The sequence below is a fragment of the Microcaecilia unicolor genome, chromosome 4 (assembly GCF_901765095.1).
Source record: "Microcaecilia unicolor chromosome 4, aMicUni1.1, whole genome shotgun sequence".
NCBI lineage: Eukaryota > Metazoa > Chordata > Amphibia > Gymnophiona > Siphonopidae > Microcaecilia > Microcaecilia unicolor.
Genome location: NC_044034.1, coordinates 235888325 through 235913727, shown reverse-complemented (window position 1 = coordinate 235913727; position 25403 = coordinate 235888325). Strand labels below are relative to the sequence as shown.

The 25403-nt window shown below is 42.5% G+C and overlaps 1 protein-coding gene across 1 annotated transcript in view; it reads right to left on the bottom strand.

The window, feature by feature from the left end:
- The window catches only part of NALCN (sodium leak channel, non-selective), a 690956-nt gene that overhangs the window by 196721 nt on the left and 468832 nt on the right, over positions 1–25403 (bottom strand). The window contains 2 exon segments of the mRNA XM_030201343.1: positions 3678–3782; positions 17360–17527. Coding sequence (XP_030057203.1) covers positions 3678–3782; positions 17360–17527 — 273 coding nt within the window.

Sequence of the window (25403 nt, the reverse complement as noted above, 5' to 3'; positions counted from 1 at the left end):
GTGTCCTGTATCCATTTTATGACTCAGGATATAAGCCTCTTCCCAGTTGTTGGAGAAGTTGTTAATTCCTTGATGTATTTAGTTTTGTTATTTTTGTTACATTTGTACCCCGCACTTTCCCACTCATGGCAGGCTCAATGCGGCTTACATATACAGGTACATATTTGTATCTGGGGCAATGGAGGGTTAAGTGACTTGCCCAGAGTCACAAGGAGCTGCCTGTCTTCATTTCAGATAAAAGGTTCTGAGCTGACACTACAGCAATGTCTTTCTGAGACCATAAGAACATATTATCTGTTCACAACAAATTTTAATCAACAAACAATGCAGAGAAAAACTCATCACTGTTGTATGTACCCAGACTCTCTAAAGCTATCCATATCTCCTTCTTATAGTAAGTTCTTGCTTAGCTAATTGCACTGTAAATAAAATAATTTTGGAATTTAAGAAGCAGGCTACTGGATGCCTAGAACTAAACTTTTTTAAACTCTATCATTACTGCATAGCAACCAGTGTTGTTCAAAGTACAAGGTCAAAGTACTTAGGTAAAAGTAAAAATAAATGTATATTTTAATATTTAAATAAAAGTAAAAGTACAGTGAACACATTAAAAATTTTACTTAAGTGAAAGTAAAAAAGTTATTGCCTAATATAATACTTTTTGAGTAAAAAGTATAAGTACTGAAACTACAATGAATGTAGGTATTGTTAACATTTTTATACCAACAACTTTACTGCTCTTCAATTCAATCCACTTTGATTTAGTAAAACTACATTTTGTTAATGACTGTCACTCATGCTAAAAGGTGTTGAACAAGTACACTAGCAGAAAATGGATTGTTCAGTCTGATAAGTTTCTTCAAATCAGGCTAGGCTACAATATTACTGATGCCTTCTGACTGGGTCTCCAGGTATTGATCAAGGGAATCTCTGTCTGAAACATCTGAGCACATAGCAAAGAATTCTTTATCATCATCATTTTTATTGTCACCTGCATTAATGGTTATAATTCATCATTTGCATCTTCATCTTCAACTTTGTTATTATCGTCATGCTGTTCGGCTTTCTCAAGGTTGTAATCATTGTCTGTTGTTCTAACAACTTTTCATCTGATGGCAAACTCTGAATATCTTCGAGGACTATTGCATCAAATGTGTGAGAACCCTTCATTCTGAAAGCCAGACAAGCAGACTTCCTCTCTAAAGACTCTATCAAGCCAGTGGACAGTTATAGCCCAATGTACATTTTCCATGGAATGACCAGAAGTTTTGATGTAGAGATATTTACCAAGAATTACAACCAGCTTCAGCTTCATCTCCACTTCAAAGTGACCCAACTCAACACTGTTCTGTTTGGCTGGAGACCAGTAACCAGTACAACAAACACAGGCAATTCCACTGTTCTCACAGGCTATATTCACTGAATAGCAAATTTTAAGATGAGATAATCCACTATTTGTGTGACAAAGTTTGCAGTAGCAAAATCCTGTTTCATTTGGTTTACTAAGAAATCACCATTTACCTCTCTCTTTCACTTTTACTTTTTACTTTTAACTGCAAGCCATCAGATGTAACTGAGTAAAAGTAGTAAAAATTGGTGAAATTATTACTTTGGTAATAATAAAAGTAACAAATATGTCCTGTACTTTTTTATAAGTACAAGTGACAAAATGTTTACTTAAGTACAATAATTAGTTAAATTTACTTAGTTACTATATAACACTGACAGTAACACATGAATGAAGGCATAACACACAAATTTAAGAACTTGTGTACACCCTGGGGGTAATTTTTTAGCTAATCCTTGAAAATTATTTCCGGTACAGTCAGATCTCATACATCTTCTCCCGTAAAGACCGAAGCCAAAAAATTCATTCAGTTTTTCTACTCTGACTTTGTCCTCCCTGAGTGCCCCTTTTGCTCCTTTGTGACCTAATGGTCCTACGAATTCCCTTGTAGGCTTTCTGCTTCTGATGTACCTGAAAAAGTTGTTACTGTGAGTTTTAGTCTGTGCAGCAAGTTTCTCTTCATATTCTCTTTTAGCCTTCTTTATTAATGCTTTGCATCTGACTTGCCAATGCTTATGTTGCTTCTTGTTTTCTTCATTTGGGTCCTTATTCTATTCTTTGAAGGACATTTTTTGGCTGTAATAGCCTCTCTCATTTCACCTTTTAACCATGCTGGCTGTCGTTTTCTCTTCTTTCTACCTTTGGAAATACGTGGAATGCATCTGGTCTGGGCTTCCAAGATGGTATTTTTGAACATCCACAACTGATGTGAAGGGGCATTTTCGAAAGAAATGTCTATGTTTGGATTTGGACGTCTTTGTAAAACGTCCAAATCCAGGGGCAGGGAAAACGTATTTTTGAAAAAAGATGAATGTCCATCTTTCGTTTCGAAAATACCAAGGACATCCTTGAATTTGGACGTCCCTAGACATGGACATCTTTGACTTTCGGTGATTTTCGAAACCAAAGAAGTCCATGTCAAAACATTTAAATGCAAGTCATTTGGATGTGGGAGGAGCCTGTATTTCTAGTGCACTGGTCCTCCTGACATGCCAGGACACCAACTGGGCACCCTAGTGGACTTCATAAAATGCTTCCAGGAACATAGCTCCCTTACCTTGTGTGCTGAGCCCCCCAAAACCCACTACCCACAACTGTACACCACTAGCATAGCCCTTACGTGTGAAGGGGGCACCTAGATGTGGGTACAGTGGGTTTCTGGTGGGTTTTGGAGGGCTTGCTGTTTCCTCCACAAATGTAACATATAGGGGGGTATGGGCCTGGGTCCACCTGTCTGAATTGCACTGCAGTACCCACTAAAACTGCTCCTGGGACCTATATGTGCTGTCATGGACCTGAGTATGACATCTGAGGCTGGCACCACATATTTATAAAGAAGTTTTTTTAGGGTGGGAGGGGGTTAGTGACCACTGGGGGAGTAATGGGAGGTCATCCCCGATTCTCTCCAGTGGTCATCTGGTCATTTCGGGCACCTTTTTGTGCCTTAGTCGTAAGAAAAACTGGTCTGGGTGAAAACGTCCAAGTGTTCGTCATGGACATCCTTGTTTTTTTGATTATGGGTCAAAGACGTCCAAGTGTTAGGCACGCCCAAGTCCTGCCTTCACTACGCCTCCGACATGCCCCCTTAAAGTTTGGACGTCCTTGCGACGGATTTCAGTTGGAGGTGTCCAAATTCGGGTTTCGATTGTACTGATTTGGACGTCTCTGGGAGATGGACGTCCATGTTCCGATTTATCTTGAAACATGGACATCCTTCTTTTTTGAAAATGAGCCTGTTAGTGTCCTAACCTTTCCAGCGCCAGAGATATCCGGTTTCCCCATGAGTGAAGGAAAACAGCACAGCACGAAATCCCTCTCTCTGTAACAGTGAAGGACTCAGAGGGGGGAGGGGAGAGAGAAGCCCTCACTCTCTCTGTAACACAAACACAGCACAGCAGGAAACTTAACACTGAAGGACTGGACTCCGAGGGGGGAGGGGGAGGGGACAGACAGCACAGGGGAAGGGAGAGAGGGCAGAGGGCAGGGACACACACACTCCCACATGCACACTCTGAAGAAAACCTTGCTAGCCCCCGTTTCATTTCCATCAGAAACGGGGCTTTTTTACTAGTATTCAAATAAAACTTTTTGAAAGAAAATAGATACTTACCCTGATACTAATGTGAGGATCATTGCACTTAGCCAGTTTTCCTGCAAATAGCTGAACTCCAAAACTTGCAAAAACAAGCATTAGGGTCAGTAAAAGAATAGAGACCTGTAGAAGTAATATTAACTGTGAGTAACTTGTAAAAACATGAAATAAATCCAAATAAAATAAAACTAAAAACTACATTGTAAGAGAACTGAGTAATCTATTTATTGTACGTGTAATAAATTGATACAGATAGATAGATAATTTTTTTTCAAAATGACACGTGAAGTCCTAAGTATATGCACAATTAAATTACATGCAAAGTATTTCAGACTTGGGTTTAAGAAATATTACCTACAATCTAGAAGTATATAATTTACGATAAAAGCTTTGCACTGTTTAATCCTGTTGTAATTTCAGATCACACTAGAGAAGTATAGGGAGTTATTATAAAAGCATCTCCATATGTAAATAGTGACATTTATACATGTAAACAGTGATTTCAGAAAGCTGTTATTTACATGGGAAGATCCACACAAAGCAGAGATGTCAAGGGAGTCGAGCATGGTTTGTGTGGGGCTTGGGCATGGCAAAAATCTATTATTATTATTATTATTATTATTAGCATTTGTATAGCGCTACCAGACGCACGCATGTGTATTCCCTATTTCACAAAGGGAATACATGTATATGGGGAACAATACAGCTATCGGGATGAAGACCAGCCTCACACATATTTTTAAAAAGTAGTTGTTTTGGCCAGAGCTTTACATGAAGAATTAAGGGAGTAACATCACAAAAGCAATTTCCCCTACTTGTTTCCCATAGAGCAGTGGTTGCCAAACTTTTTCAGTTCACGGCACCCTTTGTGTGCAAGCAATTTTTCGCGGCACTCCCCCCCGGGCCATACCGGTCTACGTGCCCCCCCCCCCCCCAGCCACACCGATCTCTTTTTTTTCTCTGCACAAATAAAACAGCGCTAGGGTGTCCCTATAACCAGCCTCTTCAAATGAAACCGTGATTACAATTTATAACAAATTACTACTCTACCTATGAAAAGTTATTCTGCTATTATACTTCCTCTGTGTATATCCGTATGCTGTATAAGCCAGCATGTTTGAAAATATGTGAGATTAAATAAAAAACGCTACCAACAATAAAGAATGACAACGTGGATGCCGATGCAGCTGCTGCCGCCACATTAATGCCCCCCCCCCCCCCGAGAAGACCAACCTCGATCCTTAGTGGCCGCTGCGAGGGCAGGAAAGAATCTTACTCTGATTCTTTCCTGCCCTCTGCTGCTCCTCTGTCTCCCTTTCCTCTTCTATGCTGCACTGCTCGCTGCCTGCTGGGTTTTCAATATGGCTGCCGAGGCTTCCGGTGGCAGTCTTGTGCTGTCGAAGTCTCGGCAGCCAGTTTGAAAACCTGGCAGCAGCAGTACAGCACAGAAGAGGAAAGGGAGACAGAGGAGTGGCAGAGGGTAGGAAAGAAGAATCAGAGTAGGATTCTTTCCTGCCACCGCAGCGACCACTACACTGCCCTGCCACCGGCCCTGTCTGCCCCTCCCTTCGTAAGCAACTGTCCGCCGTGGCACCCCTGTGAGTTCACCGTGGCGCACACAGTTTTGGAAACGCTGGCATAGAGGGTACATATCCAAGACTGGTGGGTAGATCAGTCATTGTTCACTAAAAATGTGGTTAGTGTCTGACATGTGAGATTACCCTTCAAACCTAAGAATTAATTAATCCTGCTAATAGAAGGACTTTTCCATGAGACTGCCTGGTTTGAATTCTAACACTGAATGGACATATTTCATCTAACTTTCAGAAATTAAAAATGATTTCAATTTCTGTTTTCCTATTGACTATTTATGTAATTTTCATCATTTATTGTTCATTAGTTATTACAAGTAGATTGAGTGTATGGTTTTCATGTGACATGAATTTGAATTATGATTGAGTGGTTTGAATTAAAGGTTACATACATAAAAGCACATCACTATGGGGCCCTTTTACAAAGGTGCGCTGAAAAATGGCCTGCGGTAGTGTAGACGTGTGTTTTGGGCGTGCGCAGAATCATTTTTCAGCGCACCTGTAAAAAATGCCTTTTTAAAATTTTTCCCGAAAATGGATGTCAGGCAAAATGAAAATTGCCACGCATCCATTTTGGGTCTGAGGCCTTACCGCCAGCCATTGACCTAGTGGTAAAGTCTCACGTGGTAACCGGGCAGTAATGACCTGTGCGCGTTTCTGAAAACAAAAATTATTTTTACCGCGAGAGCCACGCAGTAGCCAGACGGTAACTCCATTTTGGCACGCGTAGACGCTTACATGGCTTAGTAAAAGGGCCCGCCCCTAGGTTTATATGACTAAAGAATAGATGTGAGCTATGTTTAAGTCATTGGAGTTTTTGTAGTCACTCCGACAGTATCTATGTTTATTACAATTCTTGATATACCGTCCTTTGTAGAAACATCAAGGTAGTTTATAAACATTTAAAATAAAATCTAAATAAGAACAAAAGATGGACCTGTAGCTCGATTGAGTGGGATCAGTCCCCAAAAGCTTATGTAAAATAATTGCTTTCAGAGCATCTTCATTAAAAAAAATGTCTGAGTTTATAACATAATGTTTCATGACATTCAAGGACATTAACTGTAGCTATTTGACAGGGACAATATCTTCAAATGGGTTAATTTGTGCATGCGGTAACTCACTCCTAAGCCAGAGTACATGTGATCTAATATTTAAATTTACTGCTAATACTCACCTTAATACTTTCACAGTGCAAAAAGCTTCCTTCTAGAATTCATTGGATGTAATATGTATAGGCAACTTATCAAGTTTGATTGAAAATTGCTTTTAATCAGGTCTGTGTCACTCAGTACAATGGGGACTATTTCTCTATCTTTCTGCCACAGTTTCTCGGTCTCTGATTGCATTTCTTAATACTCAAGGATCTGCTCTTTCTTCACATCATGTACAGAATAATCACTTGGCACTAACACTTCTATTATCAAAGCCGTTATTCTGTTTTCCTTCCTTACCGCTATGTCCAGTTTTCTCACATCAAGCTTTTTATCAGTTGCAAAGGGAATGTCTCAGGTGATCACAACTTAAGTATTCTCCACAATTCTCTCAAGGTCGTACTCCCAGGAATTTTCTGGTTCAGCAATATCATAGTGTTTGCACAGTTTTCAGTGCATGAGAAGTACCACAATATTGTGTCTTTTTATATAAAAACTAGTAAAAAAAGGCCCGTTTCTGGAGCCAATGAAACGGGTGCTAGCAAGGCTTTCCTGTGGCCCCCCCCCCACCCGTCGTCGATGTTGGTGAATTGCTCCGCCTCCGCCCTCAACGTCATAACGTTTGACACGAGGGCGGGGCCCAGAGACTGTGTTTTTCGAGGCTTCATACGAACCTTGGCTTCAGTGACGTCAGAAGCCAATAGAACGTTGAGGGTGAGTTTTATATATATAGATCTTCTTTCGTAAGAAGTCTGCAGCAAGCAACAAGATCCATTTCCACTTATTTCTTACATAATCTACATTAAAAAAAAAATCTTACCAGTCCTTTCTATGCTTGCTGTGAACTGTCTCATCTGTAATGCATGGTCTTTTGCTGCAGTTATCAACTTTAGGTTTCAGCTCACCTTTCCTTAGGAATTCATTTGTTCATTTTGATTGACGTAATGTTCAAGAACCAATGCTCTGTATTTATTACTGTATTTTTAGAGAGTGTAGCATAGTCCCTGATGCAGCAAAGAACAAAATGCTGGTCAATATCAGACTTCCTGCTGTTGATTCACTGATTTCTGTTCAAATTTGATGCTTTTTGATGAGAGGGCCTAAGAGGGCAACTGAGCTTTTCTCTCTGGCCTTTAAAAAAAAAATCCTAAAAAATCAAAACCTGTGGCTGTTCTTCTACATGTAGTTTTACTAAGTCTGGCACTTAAATATGTATTTGCTGACAAAATCGGCACTTACACATATGAAATGGCTGTTCCTGCAGTATGTGCCAGCAAATACAGGTGTGCTCCTGCATGTCTTTAAACATATGTTACAAAGGCTTTGATTTTGACAACCCTTTGGAAAATACCAAGAAATTTTTGAATGTCCCTACTTGGATATCCTTTTTCTGACCTAGACATCCTATAGAAAATGGAGCTTCATGTGAAAAAAGCGAAGTGCATAAAATGATATGGTGGATCGAATTGGTGGAGGGGTAGCATTGTATGATAAGGAGGGTCTTGAATTAAATAGATTGAAAATTCTGAAGGACACAAAATACATATTGGAATCCCTATGGATTGAAATTCCATGTGCAAAGGGGAAAATGGTAGTGATAGGAAGCTACTAAAGTCCACCTGAATGGGATGAACAGACAGATATAGAAATGTTATCAGAAATTAGGGAGGCTAACAAACTGAGGAACACAATAATAATGGGTGATTTCAATTACCCTGATATTGAGTGGGTAAATGTAACATCAGGGCATGCTAGGGAGGTAAACTTCCTTGAAGAAAACAAGGACTGCTTTATGGAGCAGCTGGTACAGGAGACAACAAGAGGAGGAAAAATTCTAAACCTAGTCCTCAATGGAGGGCATGATCTGGTGCAGGAGGTAATGGTGCTGGAGCTGCTTGATAACAGTGATCATAATATGATCAGATTTGATTTAGGCTCTGGAGTAAGTACACAGAGGGAATCTAATATGTTAGCATTTAATTTAAAAAAAAGAGACTATGATAAAACCAGAAGAACGGTCAAAAAGAAGAGCAGCTGCGAAGATCAAAAATTTACATCAGGTGTGGATGCTGTTCAAAAATACCATCCTGGAAGCCCAGGCCAGTTATATTCCATGTATTAAAAAAGGAGGATGGAAGGCCAAACAACAGCCGGCATGGTTAAAAAGTGAGGTGAAGGAAGCTATTAGAGTTAAAAGAAAATGGCTTCAGAAAATGGAAGGATCTGATTGAAAATATTCAGAAACAGCATAAGGGGGGGGGGGGGGGGGTGGTGGTGGAGCAAGATGGCGGCACGCTAAGCTCCTCGTGAGTGTTCTCTCTATGCTAACTGTGCCATTAATGGACTTTTCTCTTTTCTTTAAAAATAATTATGCTCATTCTAAATGGAAGGGCTCCATGAAAGTCGCTACCTCGACGACCAGAACATCATCACCCACGCAGCAGAGCATTGAAAGATTCACGACGAGATATCCCACCTTACAAGGAGAAGCCGAGACTTTGGGACTGGACTTAACACTTTCACCTCTGACTCTCAACCCACCGCCGCATCCAGCCGGGCCCGACATACGAGTGAGTGCTCCAGTCCATGGAGAGGATACTGGAGGCCCTCAGCATCAGGGTCTCGTGATCGAGAACCCGGTGGAAGTTCGGAGAACTCTGGTTTCCCCAACAAGGCCTGAAACAACAAAGGTCATTTCGGTGGCGGTTACGCTGGACTCCATTTGGGATATGTTCCAGCACTTAGATCGGACCGTGACAAGCTCTGCAAATCAAATAGAGACGCTTGTGAGTACTATTGAAAATTTTCCACAGCGTTTGCCACTATGAAAACCGAAGTTAATGGGAAAATAGACACTATAAAAGATGAAGTTAAAAAAGTGAAAGAAACTTCTGGTCAGTTGATAAAAGACAATGCTATATTACATCATAAAATGGAACAATCTGAAAACTAAAATCGAAGGTTAAACCTTCAATTACTGAATTTTCCTCGTGTGCCTGTGTATACTCCTTTGGAGGTATTTAAAAGATATCTGATTGAGAATTTAAAATTTTCCCCAGAAACTATTCCCCCCTTAAATAAAATGTATTAGTTGCCTCATACGAAAAATGGGGAGGATTCACAGAAACTACCACAAGTTCAAGGAGAATTGAACATTTCGGAAATGTTGGAAACATCTTTAACTTCAGTAACTGAGAGACAAATTTTGCTTGTTTTATTTATATTTGAGCAAGATCTAGAGGCTGTGAGAAGATTAGCTTTAAAGAATTTACAAATATTATTTTACGGGGGGAAGATATGGGTTTCCCGTTTCCCCGATGTGACTAAGCAAACCCAGGAGAGAAGGAAAGCTTTCCTAGCGTTAAGAACTGATACTATTGCTATAGGGGCATCATTTAATTTAAATTACCCCTTTAAATGTAATGTTAAATATTTGGGAACAAAATATGTGTTTTTTCTTCCAGAACAGTTAAGACATTTTATAGAGCAAAAAAAGAATATGAGACTTGCAGGATTTGCACGGTTATGTTCTGAGATAAGGGAAGAGTGATAATGTGATTAAGGTGGATGAACGTGTTAGGCCTTTAATGTAATGATTTCTTCTTTAAATCTCATCTCCTGAGTTTATAAGGGATTCCTCCCCCCTCATTTAGAGGTCTAATATAAGATCTAAATTTATTATTCTTGATTTTGATTCCTCCCAGACTATACTTTTCTGCTTTTCTTGTTCAAAATGTAAATGCTTGTAAAGAATATAAATGCATAAATAAAACAATAAAAAAAAAAGAAACAGCATATGGAATGGCAAGTCAAATGTGAAGCGCTGATAAGGAAGGCAAAGAGAAACTTTGAAAAAAAGATTAAATTGGAGGCAAAAACATATAGTAAAAACTTTTTTAGGTATATTGTGAGAAGGAAGAGGCTGTCCTACCCTGGTTAGGCCCCTAGAGGGTGCTGTTCCCCTAAAATGTCCAGGGAGAAGGGCTGGGTGAGTCACTAAAGGGAGCCAGTAAGGGGTGTATAGCAGGAGGTCGCTAGGACCGAGGAGAGTCCTGGGGATAGAAACAGGTGCAGCAGGTTATGGGCTGGGTCCTGTTTGGCCATTAACCACTTAATACCCCACATGAGTGGGAGGGAAAGAGGAGAGCTAGCAGCTAAAGAAGAGAGCTGGTAGCTGAAGCAGGAGGATCCCCATGGAAAGTACTGGCTGAGCCCTATGGCCTGGTGGTGAACTGTGTGTTACAAAGAAGGACTGAGTTAATACGGCTGGGGGTAAGAAGGCCCTAGAGTATCAAGTATAAGAACTGTGTGCTACAAGGAAGGACTGTGTGTCCAGGACTGAGTTAGTACTGAGCCCAGATGCCTGTGTGGGAGGGCTCAGGGGGAAGAAATCTGTTGGGTATTGAACTGTGAAAGAAGAAATGTTTAAGCTGGAAGATTGCACTGAGTAGGAAGAAATGGTTAAGCTGGAAGAACTGTTTAAGCTTGTGAAAGTGTTTTAAGCTAAAAGAAGTGTGCCACAGAGGCTGGAATAAAGATTTGTATGAGAAAAATCCTGTTGATGAGACCTGACTATGTTTGCCTTTTTGAGAACCAGGTCACCCCGAGTAGAAAGGGGTAGTAGACTAATTTGCATAAAATCTGCAAACTGAGAACCAGCTCACCCTGAGTGAAATAGGGACCTGGGATCCTGAGGTGGGAGCTTCATCTTCACAATAGCCTCATCTTCACAATATTAAAAGCAAGAAGCTGGCAAAAGATTCATTTGGACCGCTAGATGAAAGAAGGGTAAAAGGGGCACTCAGGGAAGACAAAGTCACAGCAGAGAGATTAAATTAATTTTCTGCTTCGGTCTTCACTGAGAAAGATTTGGGAGAGATACCGGTGCCAAAAATGGTACTCAAAGCTGACGAGTCAAATAAACTGGTATTTGTGCCCTGGATTGGCCATTGTTGGAAACAGGATGCTGAGCTTGATGGACCTTTGGTCTTTCCCAGTATGGCAATACTTATGTACTTATGAACTGAATGAAATCTCTATAAATTTGGAAGATATAATGGCACAATTTGGCAAGCTGAAGAGTAGCACATCGCCTGGACTGGAAGGTATTCATCCCAGACTACTGATAAAATTGAAAAATGAACTTGCATAACTATTGTTAGTAATATGTAATTTATCTTTAAATCAAGCATGGTACCAGAAGATTGGAGGGTGTCCAATGTAACGCCAAATTTAAAAAAAAAAGGCTCCAGAGGTGATCTGGGAAATTATTGACCGGTGAGCCTGAGTGCCAGGCAAAATGGTAGAGACTATTATAAAAAACAAAATTACAGAGCATATTCAAAAGCATGGATTAATGAGACAAAGGCAACATGGATTTAGTGAAGGAAAATCTTGTGTCACCAATCTATTACATTTCTTTGAAGTTGTGAACAAACGTGGATAAAGGTGAGTGGGCTGATATTGTGTACCTGGATTTTCAAAAGGCGTTTTATAAAGTACCTCATGAAAGACTCCACAGGAAATTGGAGAGTCATGGGATAGGATGTAGTGTTCTATTGTGGATTAAAAACTGGTTTAAAGATAGAAAACAGAGAGTAGCGTTAAATGGTTAGTATTCTCAATGGAGAAGGGTAGATAGTGGTGTTCCACAGGGTTCTGTGCTGAGACCGCTGTTTTTTAACATATTTATAAATGATCTAGATATGGGAGTAACTAGTGAGGTAATTAAATTTGCTGACAGAACAAACTTATTCAAAGTTGTTTGAATAAGTTTGTGTAGTCAGCAAATTTAATTACCTCACTAGTAAGGTAATACTAATTTAAGTTGTTAGATTGCAAGAGGATTGTGAAAAATTACAAGAGGACCTTAGGAAACTAGCAGGCTTATTTTCGAAAGAGAAGGGTGCCCATCTTTCGACACAAGTCTGGAGATTGGCGTCCTTCTCTCAGGGTCACCCAAATCGGCATAATCAAAAGCCAATTCTGGGCATCCCCAACTGCTACCCGTAGCGGGACGACCAAAGTTCCCGGGGGCGTGTCGGAGGTGTAGTGAAGGCGGGACTGGGGCGTGCCTAACAGATGGGCATCCTCAAGCAATAATGGAAAAAAGAAGGGCATCCCTGACGAGCACTTGGCCGACTTGGTCCATTTTTTCTTTCGACCAAGCCTCAAAAAGGTGCACGAACTGACCAGATGACCACCGGAGGGAATCGGGGATTACCTCCCCTGACTCCCCCAGTGGTGAGTAACCCCCTCCCACCCTGAAAAAAATAACTTTAAAAACTTTTTTCCAGCCTGAAATTTAATACTCAGGTCCATCGCAGCAGTATGCTTCAGAACTGTTTGACCGAACTCACTGTTGCATTGGACATTCTGTTCAAGGCAGTAATGAGATATGAATGTGTGGACTGACGACTACACTGCAGTTTTGCAAACCTCTTCAATTAAGGCTGATATCAAGTGGGCTACTGACTCAGCCATGGTTCTAACATTGTGAATCATGACATGCCCCTCCAGAGTAAGCCCAGCCTGGGCATAAGTGAAAGAGAAGCAGTCTACTAGACAATTGGATAAAGTACATTTACTGATGGCTGGCCCCATCCTGTTTGGGTCAAAAGAAACAAAAAGCTAAGTGGACTGTCTATGGGCTTTAATCCACTCCAGACGAAGGCTAAGGATCACTTGCAGTCCAAGATGTGCAGTACGCTTTCACCAGGATATGCTTGAGGTTTTCGGAAAAAAGTTAGAAGGACAATTGATTAGCATGACCTGGAACTGTTCCTTGGAGGCACTGGTAAAGGCAAGGCTGGTGTTGGTTCAGTGACAGTCTGTGAAAGGCTAGGAGACTGGCGCACCAGCACCGACTTCATGAAGAGAGAGCAGCCTTTGAGGCACTGACGCTTCTTGGGTATCGAAAATGCTGATGACCCACGGCTCCTGGAACTGTGTTTCATAGGCCACTGATGTCAGTGCTTCTTTGCCTTCACTTGATGCATGACATCAGGGTCCCTCGTGCCAAAGAGGATGATGTTGAATCCAGGCATGTCCTCGGTGTCAGGTCTGATGCATCCAACTAACGGGGCTCTACTGATGACCAATGTCAAAGCAAGGAGAGACCTCCTAGATTCCTGTGCACCCCCAATGTCCAGTGCAGCTTCTCCAGCCATGGGACCGATGCCTCCAATAATGATGTTGATGGTTCTGTCGTAGAAGCATCAAAAAGTTTCTTGTGCAGGACCTCCCTGCTTTTTTGAGTCCTTGTCTGTATTTTATTTATGGTGAAATATTTTTATTGACTTATTACCAAAATATACAAAATTAATGCAGCTGAAAATACAGAGCAAAGACACAATGTTCTTGTGCATAAAACTGAAATTCAAGTACCAAAACTGAAAACCTGAAAAGTTTGAATCTCCTCTCCCCTGAGAAGTACAGGACTAACAGAGAAAATACCAATGTTTTCAATAACTAAACGCCGAAAGTGTTCAATATGGTAGAACGCCCTCAAGCAGTAAGAGTGTCCAGAAGAGCCACCCAAGTCTTATGAAATCTTCTATGTCACAAATAACTGCGATGTTCAACATACCTACATTCCATCCTCAGCAAATCATGAATGTAATTGTGCCATTGTGTCAAAGTTGGAGTTTCTGGATGTATCCATTGGGCCAAGATGCAACGCTTGGCTATCAATGAAGCTTTACATAAAAAGAGATGTGAAACATGTGTACCTCCTGGTAGCGTGGCTACATTATCCAACAGGCACACCTGAGGGGTCATATTCCAATTACAGTGGTACATACGACTCAAGAGTGCTCAAACTATCTGCCACAAGCGGCGAATTGGTGTGCGATCCCAAACATAATGTTTATAAGAGGCATCAAGAATGCCACAATTAACACAGGATCCTGCAGTAGGCCATCCCATCTTCCAAGCCCTGGATGGATGAATGTACATTCTCAAAATAAATTTTTAATGGAGTTCCTGTAATTGAATACTCCCTGCCAATTGAGAGGCAGTCTGTAAACTACATAAAAATAGATTAATATCCTGATAGCTAAAATCTGCTATCCACAAAGCAACTACTCAATACAATGGATGGAGACCTCAGGGTTTCATCAAAGCAGCATAATGATATCGTAGAAGTCCCTTTGTTATTGATGGTATCGGCTAGATATCAACAAAGTCAGGGTCTGTAAATGCTGCTGGGAAAGATCTCAGCTGAGCGTCTGCATAATGACATAGTTGCAGATAATAATATCAAGGACAATTCAAAAGGTCATAGATCCTTTTAAGCTCAGCAGATGATAAGATAATCGGTCCCGCCTTATCTTCTTTGGCAATAACATGTTGGGAGTCTTATTATTCCCTGCTGTGCCCATTCTCCACTGACGATTGACCAGGAGGGAAATCTATATTACCCCAAATCAGTAAATACCGGGAACTTATTGCCAGAAGGCTATCGCGTTTCTTGAAATGATGCCAGGCCCAATGCAGCGCCCACAACAAAACATGTTTCCTCAAGAATTTTGGGTATGCCAGTGTCTGAGCATGGATTAAATAAGCAGGAGATAGGTTACCACAAAATTGTCCCTCATATTCAATATCACAATAAAATGATATGTATGATATGTGAAAAATACAATCTCTTACTTTATGCATATTACTTGCAACATTGTAATATTTGAAGTCTGGCAGACCCAGACCACCCTCTCCATAAGGTAAGTTAAGCTGAGGTAAGGGTAGCCTCGGATTCTTATTGGACCACAAAAATTTGCGAAGGATGTTGTTCCACAGCTTCATATCCTTCATTCTCAAAATTAAGGGTAAATGTTGGCGAACATATAACCAGTTTGGTAGGATAATCATTTTAAACAAGTGTATTCTACCCCTTAGTGAAACAGGTAATGAACTCCAGCATCCACAGAGCCTCCCAGTCACCTCTAAAAGAGGTGCTATATTAGCGTGGTGCAAATGTGACAAATTTCTAGGGATGTTAAGGCCCAGATATTTTATTGATTGTCTTGCCCACCAGTGAGGGAAGGGACCTCCACAGCGGTGTTCCAAATTCTCAGACAAACTAAGGGCCTGAGATTTATCTACATTAATCCATAATCCCGAGCAGTGGCGTAGCTACTATGGGGTCACGGGGGCCTGGGCCCCCGTAGATTTGACCCTGGACCCCCCCGATGATGACTCTCTCAACCCCCCTCCCTCCGCCAACCTGCCGTCAACCCACCGTCGCCGTCTGCTACCTTTGCTGGCAGGGGACCCCAACCCCCGCCAGCCGAAGTCTTCTACCTTCGTTTTGTTTCTGAGTCTGACGTCCTGCGACGTCAGACTCAGAAACAAAATGAAGCCCTGCAGATCGCAAGGCTTTGTTCTGTTTCTGTGAGTCTGACATCCTGCACGTACAACGTGCAGGACGTCAGACTCAGAAACAGAACGAAGGAAGAAGAGGACCACGGCTGGCGGGGGTTGGGGTCCCCAGCCAGCAAAGGTAGGCGATGGTGGGCGGGGGGAGGGGGTCGAGAGGATCATCGGCAGGGGGGGGGGTCAAGGTTGTTGTTGGTGGGGGTGTCGGCAATGGCGGGGGGTGTCGACAATGGTGGCGGGGGGGGGGGGCTAAAATGTGCCCCCTCACTTCGGGCTCTGGACCCCCCTCCCGCCGAAGTCCGGCTACGCCCCTGATCCCGAGATCTGCCTTGCCTGCATTTTTAAACAGAGAACACAATTAGGGGTTTTATGGTCAGAGTCCCAGAAATGACTCTGTTGCACCTACAGCACCTCTTGAAACAAATGGGAGTTTTATGTGACATCGAGGGGAAAACAGCCAACGTAAATCAAACGCTCAATTGTGAGAGAAGAAAAAAATCTCTTTACTACAAAATATTGAAGTTCCTCAAACGGTGCTTGGCCCTAAGTGGGCCTCAGGAGCCACAGAAAACAAAAACAAGAAAACCTAAACTTGCCGAAAAACTAATGCAAATTAAGGGGCAAAGGATAAAATAATTAAATAGAAAGAAATATAAGAAAAATCTGTGTACTGTGAAGAAAGGCACTCCAAAAAGATAAAGGAAGTTTGATGTGTTGAGGAGAGCTCCCTGAATGTGACTTCTCTGCTCTGTGGAAAAGCAAAGACTGCTGGTCCCGCCCAAGTCCAACATGCTGGGTGGGAAGGCATTCATGCGTGTGCAGTGCAATACTACCAAAGGCTTCTTAAAGTAACAGAACACTGGGTTGCGTCTACACCAGTGGCGTAGCCAAGGATGGGCCTGGGTGGGCCCAGGCCCACTCACTTTGGGGTCAGGCCCGCCTAGTAGCAGCACACCTATGATGTGGCTGGCAGGGGTTCCCAAGCCCCGCCAGCTGAAATCTCCCCAAAACTGTCCCTTCTGCATACCTTGTAAATAGAAGATCTTCACCTGCAGCGAGCAGTGACTGATACATACTGCCCGCACCGGCCCCACAGCCTTCCCTCTGGTGTATTCCCACCTATGCAGAAACAGGAAGTTACATCAGTGGGAAGGCTGTGGGGCCAACTTGAGTAGTGTATATTAGTTGCTGCTCACTGCCAGTGAAAATCTGCTTTTTAAAGGGTATGCGGAAGAGGGGGGATATTTGAGAGACCATATAGCATGCAGGTGAGAGAAGGAGAGACCAATTCACATGTGGGATGGGGCGGGGTTCTTCTGCCCACCCATCTTGGGACCAGGCCCGCCCAAAATTGGGTGTCTGGCTACGCCCCTGGTCCACACATAGCTCCACTGGATGATGTCACCTATATGTGAGAAACAATATCCTGCTTGTTCTTGGAAAACTCTATTTTTTCAGAAAGTCGTGATTTTTCATATCTATAATAAGCAACTCTACGTTTGCTTATTATTTTTGTATGTTGCTTTGGCATTTAAGCACCTGTCAAAACCTGAAACAAAAAGTAAAATATCCTACATACCAAAAATATTTCCTTGAAGCCACTGAACAATTCTCTTACAACTTTTCTCATCTGAGGCACTAGTTTGAAAATCCGAAGAGGTCTGAGACATCGTAGTACCATCAAAAGTTGAGCACCAGATTTAGCAGGGACATTCTGGGGCATCCAGCATAGGAAGATCAAACTTACCTTGATAAGAGAAGGAAAATAAAATTAAGTTTTATATTTATGTTTAAAGCACATCTAAAGCCTCAGAAAATATGACTAGTGATCTCCGAGAGAGAGAAAAGGTTAAACATGATTATGATATGAAATTAGAAAAACTGAGGCTTACAGGAAGTGTGAAATAATGTGACGGGGGTGATTCTATATAGCATTTCCCCCATGTAAAGCCTATCATATGCATAGTGCATACACATGTAAAACGTTGGTGCAAAGAAAGAATACACCTAGGGGGTCAATATTCAGCGCTATTTAACCAGGCAGGAGAGGTTCCTATCTGGCTAATTAGTGATCTGAACCAGGAGCTGACATTCAGCAGCAATAAACTGGAGAGCGCCACTGAATATCAGTATTGATAATCAAGAGTGGTCTGAGGCAGAGTCGAGACATACTAATAATTTATCTGGGCACCACCAATATTCAGTGCTGGTGCCCAGGCAAGTAGGACCTCATAGAGGGGCCCTTTTACAGACTGGTGGTAAGCCCACCTGAGCTTACTGTGCGCTAATCTGGAACTACCACAGGCCAAATGTGGGTGCCCCTAGTAGTTCCAGCCCTGATGCGTGCCATTTGCCGCACTATGGAAAATAGCTAGATATTTTCCAGTGCGGCGCTAACCCGGCGCTAATCAGGCAACACTGTGCACTACCTGGCTACCTCCGGGTTAGCGTTGGAGCCCTTAATGCCACCTCAATGGGTGGCATTAAATGTTTCCTCCACATGGACCCACGGTTAAGTGAAATCTTACTACACGGCCATGCCATGTTTTGGCCTTTTTACCAGCTGCAGTAAAAAGGGCAGCATTGTGACAAAAAGGGTCCCTGTCGCTAGCACAGGGCCCCATTTACGCAGCTTGATAAAAGGACCCCAGTATGCTATCCTAATTATGACTGGCTAGTTATCCAGGTACTGGCCCTTAATATTGGCCAGATCCAGATAACCTCTGGCGGCTCAAATAGACTTGGAAATTCATTGCTGGTAGCTAGATAAGGCTGGTACTGAATATTTAGGTGTAATTCAGTCCAATTGGGTCTAATTCACACCCTATAAAAAATGCTGACCGCTCTGGACTGGCTATTGCCATCCTAATTTTAACTGATGTCTAGGCTGGGTAGAGCCGGGATATACTGGTGATACATGTATATTTTATAAAATACGCAGGTACTTGAAAAGGTGGCAATTCTAGAAGTGGGCTGTAGAAGCCTATTCTATATCGGTGCGCCTAACATTTAGACACCTGCACTTACACAAACCATAGAACTGGTGTAAGTGCAAGCACCAAAATATGTCAGGGGTGTGTAACTTGTAGCTATGCATATAAGTGGGAACCCCACTTATGTCCTACTCATGCTCTTTCTCTATGTATGCTCCTTTGCAAATACATACTATCAGCCTTATTTTCAAAAGTGATGGGCGCCCATATTTCGACCCAAATCGGGAGATGGGCGCCCATCTCGCAAAAGTGCCCAAATCGGTATAATCGAAAGCCGATTTTGGGCGTCTTCAACTGCACTCAGTCACGGGAACGAACAAAGTTGACGGGGGTGGGTGTCAGAGGCATGGTGAAGGCGGGACTGGGGTGTGTTTATCGGCCGAGCAGAGATGGTCGCCCTCGGCTGATAATGGAAAAAAGAGAGGCATTTTTAGCGAGAAGTTGGGTCACTTTTTCTGGACCCTTTTTTCTCACGAACAAGTCCCCAAAAAGTGCCCCAACTGCCCACCGGAGGGAATCGGGGATGACCTCCCCTTACTCCCCCAGTGGTCATTAACCCCCTCCCACCAAAAAAAAAGAACTTTAAAAACTCTTTTGCCAGCCTGTATGCCAGCCTGAAATGTCATACCCAGCAGTATGCAGGGTATGCAGTATGCAGGTCCCTGAAGCAGTTGTTGGTGGGTGCAGTGCACTTCACCCAGGTGGACCCAGGCACATCCCCCCCTATCTGTTACACTTGTGTTGGTAAATGGGAGCCCTCCAAACCGCCCCCAAAACCCACTGTACCCACATCTAGGTGCCCCCCTTCAGCCATAAGGGCTATGGTAATGGTGTAGAGTTGTGGGCAGTGGGTTTTGGGGGGGATTTGAGGGGCTCAGCACTCAAAGGAAGGGAGATTTGGACTTGGGAGGTATTTTACTTTTTAAAAAAAAATTGTTACAAGTGCTCCCTAGGGTGCCCGGTTGGTGTCCTGGCATGTGAGGGGGACCGGTGCACTACGAATCCTGGCCCCTCCCACAACCAAATGCCTTGGATTTGTTCGTTTTTGAGCTGGACGCCTTCGGTTTCCATTATCGCTGAAAAACGAAACCGCCCAGCTCAAATCCGCACATATCCGATGCATTTGCCCGGCACAAACCGTATTATCGAAAAAAAAGATGGGTGCCCATTTTTTTTGAAAATATGATCTGTCCCGCCCCTTCACTGTTCTCGGACATAGACGCCCATGGGGATGGGCGTTCGCGATCGATTATGCCCCTCTATGTAAGTTGAGTAGGTATTTGCAAATAGAGCTTAGGCACCCTACTGACATATAGGTGGTATGTGCACACCTATGTGCAGATACATTACTAGTCTAAACATATGCACGGTAGGCATGTAAATGTATGTGCCCAGTTTATAGAATATCTCTTTATTTGGTAGATTTGTTATACTGCTGTTCATACCAAAAATATATCAAAGTGGTTGATATTATTAAAAAAAAAACATGATCACAGCAGAAAAAGAAAGTACAAATAACATCTACTATAATAAAACTCACCCTCAACGTTCTGAGGGCACTGACGTCAGTGAAGCCAAGCCCCGACTTCCTTCAAAAAGGTTTGAAGGTTCGTGGTGGTGAAGCCACCAAAATCGCTCCGGGCCCCGCCCTTGAGGGCGGAGCAATGGCAGAACAACGAAAGGGGTTGGCAGGGAGGGAGGGAGGCGGGGTGGAAATCGCTCCGGGCCCCGCCCTCGCGTCAAACGTCATGACGTTGGGGGCGGAGCAATGGCAGAACAACGAAGGGGTTGGCCAGGGAGGGAGGGGGTGGCGACGAAAACCTTGCTAGCGCCCATTTCATTTGCACTGGAACGGGCCTCCTTTACTATATTTATATATTCTTCAAAGCAGGTTTAAATTTGTGTGTGTCTGCTACTGGACATGGTTCTGGATTCCTACTTTCTAAGGAACGTGGAGGGGCATAATTGAACGAAAACGTATCTCCATGGGCGTTTATCTCCGAGAATGGGTCCGTGAAGGGGCAGACCGAACCGTATTTTCGAAAAAAATAGACTTCCATGTTTTATTCGACAATTTGTGAGCTGGGCGTTTTTGTTTTTCAGTGATAATGGAAAATGAAAGCGCCCAGCTCAAAAACGAATAAATGCAAGGCATTTGTTCGTGGGAGGGGCCAGGAGTCGTAGTGCACTGGTCCCCCTCACATGCCAGGACACCAACCGGGCACCCTAGGGGGCACTTTTACAAAAAAAAAAAAAAAAGGTAAAAGAGCTCCCAGGTGCATAGCACCCTTCCCTTGTGTGTTGAGCCCCCCAAATCCCCCTCAAAACCCACTGCCCACAAGTCTACACCATTACTATAGCCCTAAGGGGTGAAGGGGGGCACCTACATGTGGGTACAGTGGGTTTGGGGGGGTTGGACGACTAAGCATTAAGCAGCACAATTGTAACAGGTAGGGGGGGGATGGGCCTGGGTCCACCTGCCTGAAGTCCACTGCACCCCCTAACAACTGCTCCAGGGACCTGCATACTGCTGCCAGGGAGGTGGGTATGACATTTGAGGGTGAAAATAAAAAGTTGTGAAACATCTTTTTTTGTGGTGGGAGGGGGTTAGTGACCACTGGGGGAGTCAGGGGAGGTCATCCCCGATTCCATCTGGTGGTAATCTGGTCATTTAGGGCACTTTTTGGGGCCTTATTCGTGAAAAAACAGGGTCCAGGAAAAGTGCCCTAAATTCTAGCTACAAACGCATACTTTTTTTCCATTATCGGCGAAAGGCGCCCATCTCTGTTCGGGTGATATCCACGCCCCAGTCCTGCCTTCACCATGCCTCCGACATGCCCCCGTCAACTTTGTACGCTTCCGCGATGGAGTGCAGTTGAAAACGTCCAAGTTCAGCTTTCGATTATACCGCGTTATTCGTTTTTGGGAGATAAACGCCTATCTCCCGATTTAGGTCGCAATATAGGCGTTTTTGTCTTTCGATTATAAGCTGGATAGGCACCTATTTTGCCTTTTAAACATAGGCCTTATATACTTACATTTTTACAACTTTGATATAGAAGCACAGGTTGTAGTAACCAAAATAGTGATAGAAATCAAGTAAATCTTTTCAGAGATACAGGGAACTACTTATAAAAGTACTTGAATGCATTAATATTTTTAAAAGCTTGCATTTGGGTGGAATGAGGTGGATGAATAGCCTAATGGTTAGAGCAGCAGGCTATGACCTAGGGAAGCCAAGTTCAAATCCCACTACAGTTTCATGTGGTCCTGACTAAGTACAAACTTAGGTACAAATTTAGGGCCTCTTTTATCAAGCTACACTAGCGGCTCCAGTGCGGTACTGCCGACAATGCCCATTCACTTTGAACAGGCTCCGTCAGCATTGCCATTTGGAAACTGCTAGCGTGGTTTGATAAAAAAGGCCCTTAGACTGAAAGCACTTTGGGGACAGGAAACTACTTGTTGAAAAGTTGCTCACCTTGAGTTACAACTGAGAAAAGGAATGAGCTAAATCCCATCCCTTCCCCTATATATATTAAAACAGTATTAGTCACAAGCTCTTGTCTCGCTAATAATGATAAATAAAATAAACAGAGAAAGGTAAATAAGCTGTTTTACATAAAATGCATGCATAGAAGCACATGAATATTCAAATGGTTTAATGCAAGTTGTGTTATATCATGTGATCTGTATTAACCAGTTAATGCAAAAAATTAATTATACATCAAGAGGTGAAGTTAAGTTTTAGGTCTGTTTACTAAAATGTGGTAAAAATTTTTTTTTGCCCTTACCATGTCTTTAACAGCCAGAATTAACATGTGGTAAATGCAAAGGCTGTGTGATAACTCCTGGCAATGTGTCCAGCATGTCCCCTGCAGTTGCTACACAGGAAAGTTCCTTATTGCACATTATGTTTATTCACAGTAACTGAGGGTGCACTTAGGGGGGGGCTTTTACTAAGCTGAAGTAGCGTTTTTTGTTTTTAGCTCAAAGTAGAAATCAGCTGGCAGTACTCACTGAGACGCCCAAGGAAGTGTTAAGAGAATCTACACTGATTCCACAAGTGACAGTATGACAGCATTTGCTATTTACCATGTGCTAACTAAAATATGCAGTTTACAACTATATAGTTTATTTGCACTTACTATACCGCCCCAGCTAACTTGCAGATCTGGGCGGTTTAAAGGCTAAAAACAGAAAAGAACAACAATATTTGATAGGATACTCAGCAGTAGCACAATCGAAGATGAAGGGTAAATAGATAAGATGGGGGGAGGCCAGGAGGACAGTATATAGTGCAAGGCCTGGGGAGAGGGGAGGATTTAACAGTGAGACACAACAACCCAACAATTTCAATCTTTAAGTAATTAATCAAAAGCCTGTTTAAAAAGCCAGGTTTTCAGAGCTTTTTTAAAGTTCTTAAAGGAAAGTTTAGACCATATAAGTAATGGGAGGGAGTTCCATTGGGCAGGAGCTACAAAAAAAATGCATGATGGTAGGTGGATTCAAGTTGAGCTGCTTTAAAATGTGGAAGGACACGACGATGGTTGTTTATTGAGCGAAGGAGTTGTGCTGGGGAATAGGGAATTGTGAGAGCATAGAGACAGTCAGGAAGACTGACTCTATCAGCCTTTAAAACAAGCCTGATGAGTTTGAATGAAATGCATTTTTGTATTGGAAGCCAGGGGAGAAACATGGTCAACTGTTCATGTGTGACATATGAGTTTAATAGCCATGTTTAGTATTGACTGAAGCTTCTTCAAATTTGAGCGAGAGCAACCTAAGTAGACAATGTTAATGTAATCAAGCCTAGTTATCAATAAAGACAGTATAAGAGAGTGAAATGTGCCTTGATCAAAATATCTACAAATTGAACACAAATGACTGGATTTACATAGGCTAGAGATTTCAGTAGAGAAATTAAGACCGGAATCCAGGATAATTCCCAAGTAAAGAAACAATTCTACCAGGCAAATAGGAGTCCTAAAGAGAGTCAAAGGGATGGTAAATGTGAAATGGCCACCAGTGAACCAACATGCCACTGTTTTTTCTTTGTTTAACACCAATTTGCAGATAGTTAACCAACTGGAGACTAGAGCTAGACAATCTTGGAAAGGAACAAGAGTTGGGTTAAATAGATTAGTAGGATACAGCAGAAAAAAAAATCATTGACATAGAAATGAAAAGACACTCAAGTTGATTGGATCAGTGTAGCAAGAGGACTCAGAAATAAGTTGAAGAGGAGAGGTGACAGGACTGATCCATGTGGCACACCGCAAGTTAGAGGGTGTGGAGAAGCTTAGAAGAAGAGGTAATAAGCTTATAAGAGTGATTAGACAGAAAAGAAGTAAACGATGCTAGAACTATTCCACCAATACCTAAGGAGGATAGGTGCACCAATAGAAAATTATGATTTACCAAATTGAATGCAGCTGAGATCAAGGGATATTGCAAGTACAACTTTGTGTTTGTCAAGGTAGGGGTAGATCTCGTTTAAAACAGCTGTTAAAACTGTGTCAGTACTGTAGTGTGGCCTAAATCCCAATCCCCAGCCCATGAAAAGCAGCTAGCATTGGATTTTTAGCCTGCTGGCTGCACTAATGGTTAGCATGTGCTAAATTCCATGCTAACGTCTTAGCACGCTTCAGTAAGTATGCCCCTTAGATTTTTAGATGTAATTACTTACTTTTCCAAATCCTGTTCCTGGTACATTCATGTACAGAAGACATTTTCACCGCCCTGGAGGGGCACATTTAAGGTATGCAGCCCTAGAGCTGAAGAAGGTGAAAGAATCCCAGGAACTGGACAGCGGAAAAGCTCAAAAACCCAAAGTTGCTGGATCAGTACCACTAGGAAGTGAAAGATAGTGGCGGTCAGTGATCTCCCATGAAGGGATAGAGAGGCATCCATCTGCTGACCAGACTTGACGTCCCAGGAGATGTGCTGGTTGCCAGGTGCCAAGATTTGAGATATTGCTAAGAGACTCATCAAGCCTACTGACTATTATCTGATGTTGCTCATCTATGTTGACAAAAATGATACCCAAAGAATGTGTCAAAAATGACTTCATGGCCTTGCAAATAGGTGCACAGATGGTGTTCTCATCAATCCAACCTGTCAAGGTTAAAGCTCAAGGAAGAAACTTGTATCCTGGCAATGAGTGTATGGCTGTGCAGATGGTGTCATCGAGCGCATTTTGGCTTCCTGACCATGGTATGATTTTCCAAGGGTTTCTGAGCAGATGATGGAGTCCATCTATCAAAGAAGGGAAGAAGTGTTTTCAGCAGCAGACTGGCTAATCTATTGAAGAAGGCTTTAAACTAAAATCATTGGGGCTGGATGATCAATGCCTCCAGGTAAATATAAGCCCTCAGGTAAGTGAAACATTAAATACAACTACACAAATGGGAAAAGGAGGCAACATCTGGAAAGCAATGTATACTAATGCACATAGTATGGGAAATAAGGTTCTGGATCTACAGGCTGTGATTGAAGAGGCTAATTTGAATTTAGTGGCGGTCATGGTAACACAGTTCATAGAGAACCATGACTAGGATATAGTTATACCAGGCTATAATCTGTTCAGGAAAGACAGGGTAGGAAGAAAGGGAGGGGAAGGGGGAAATG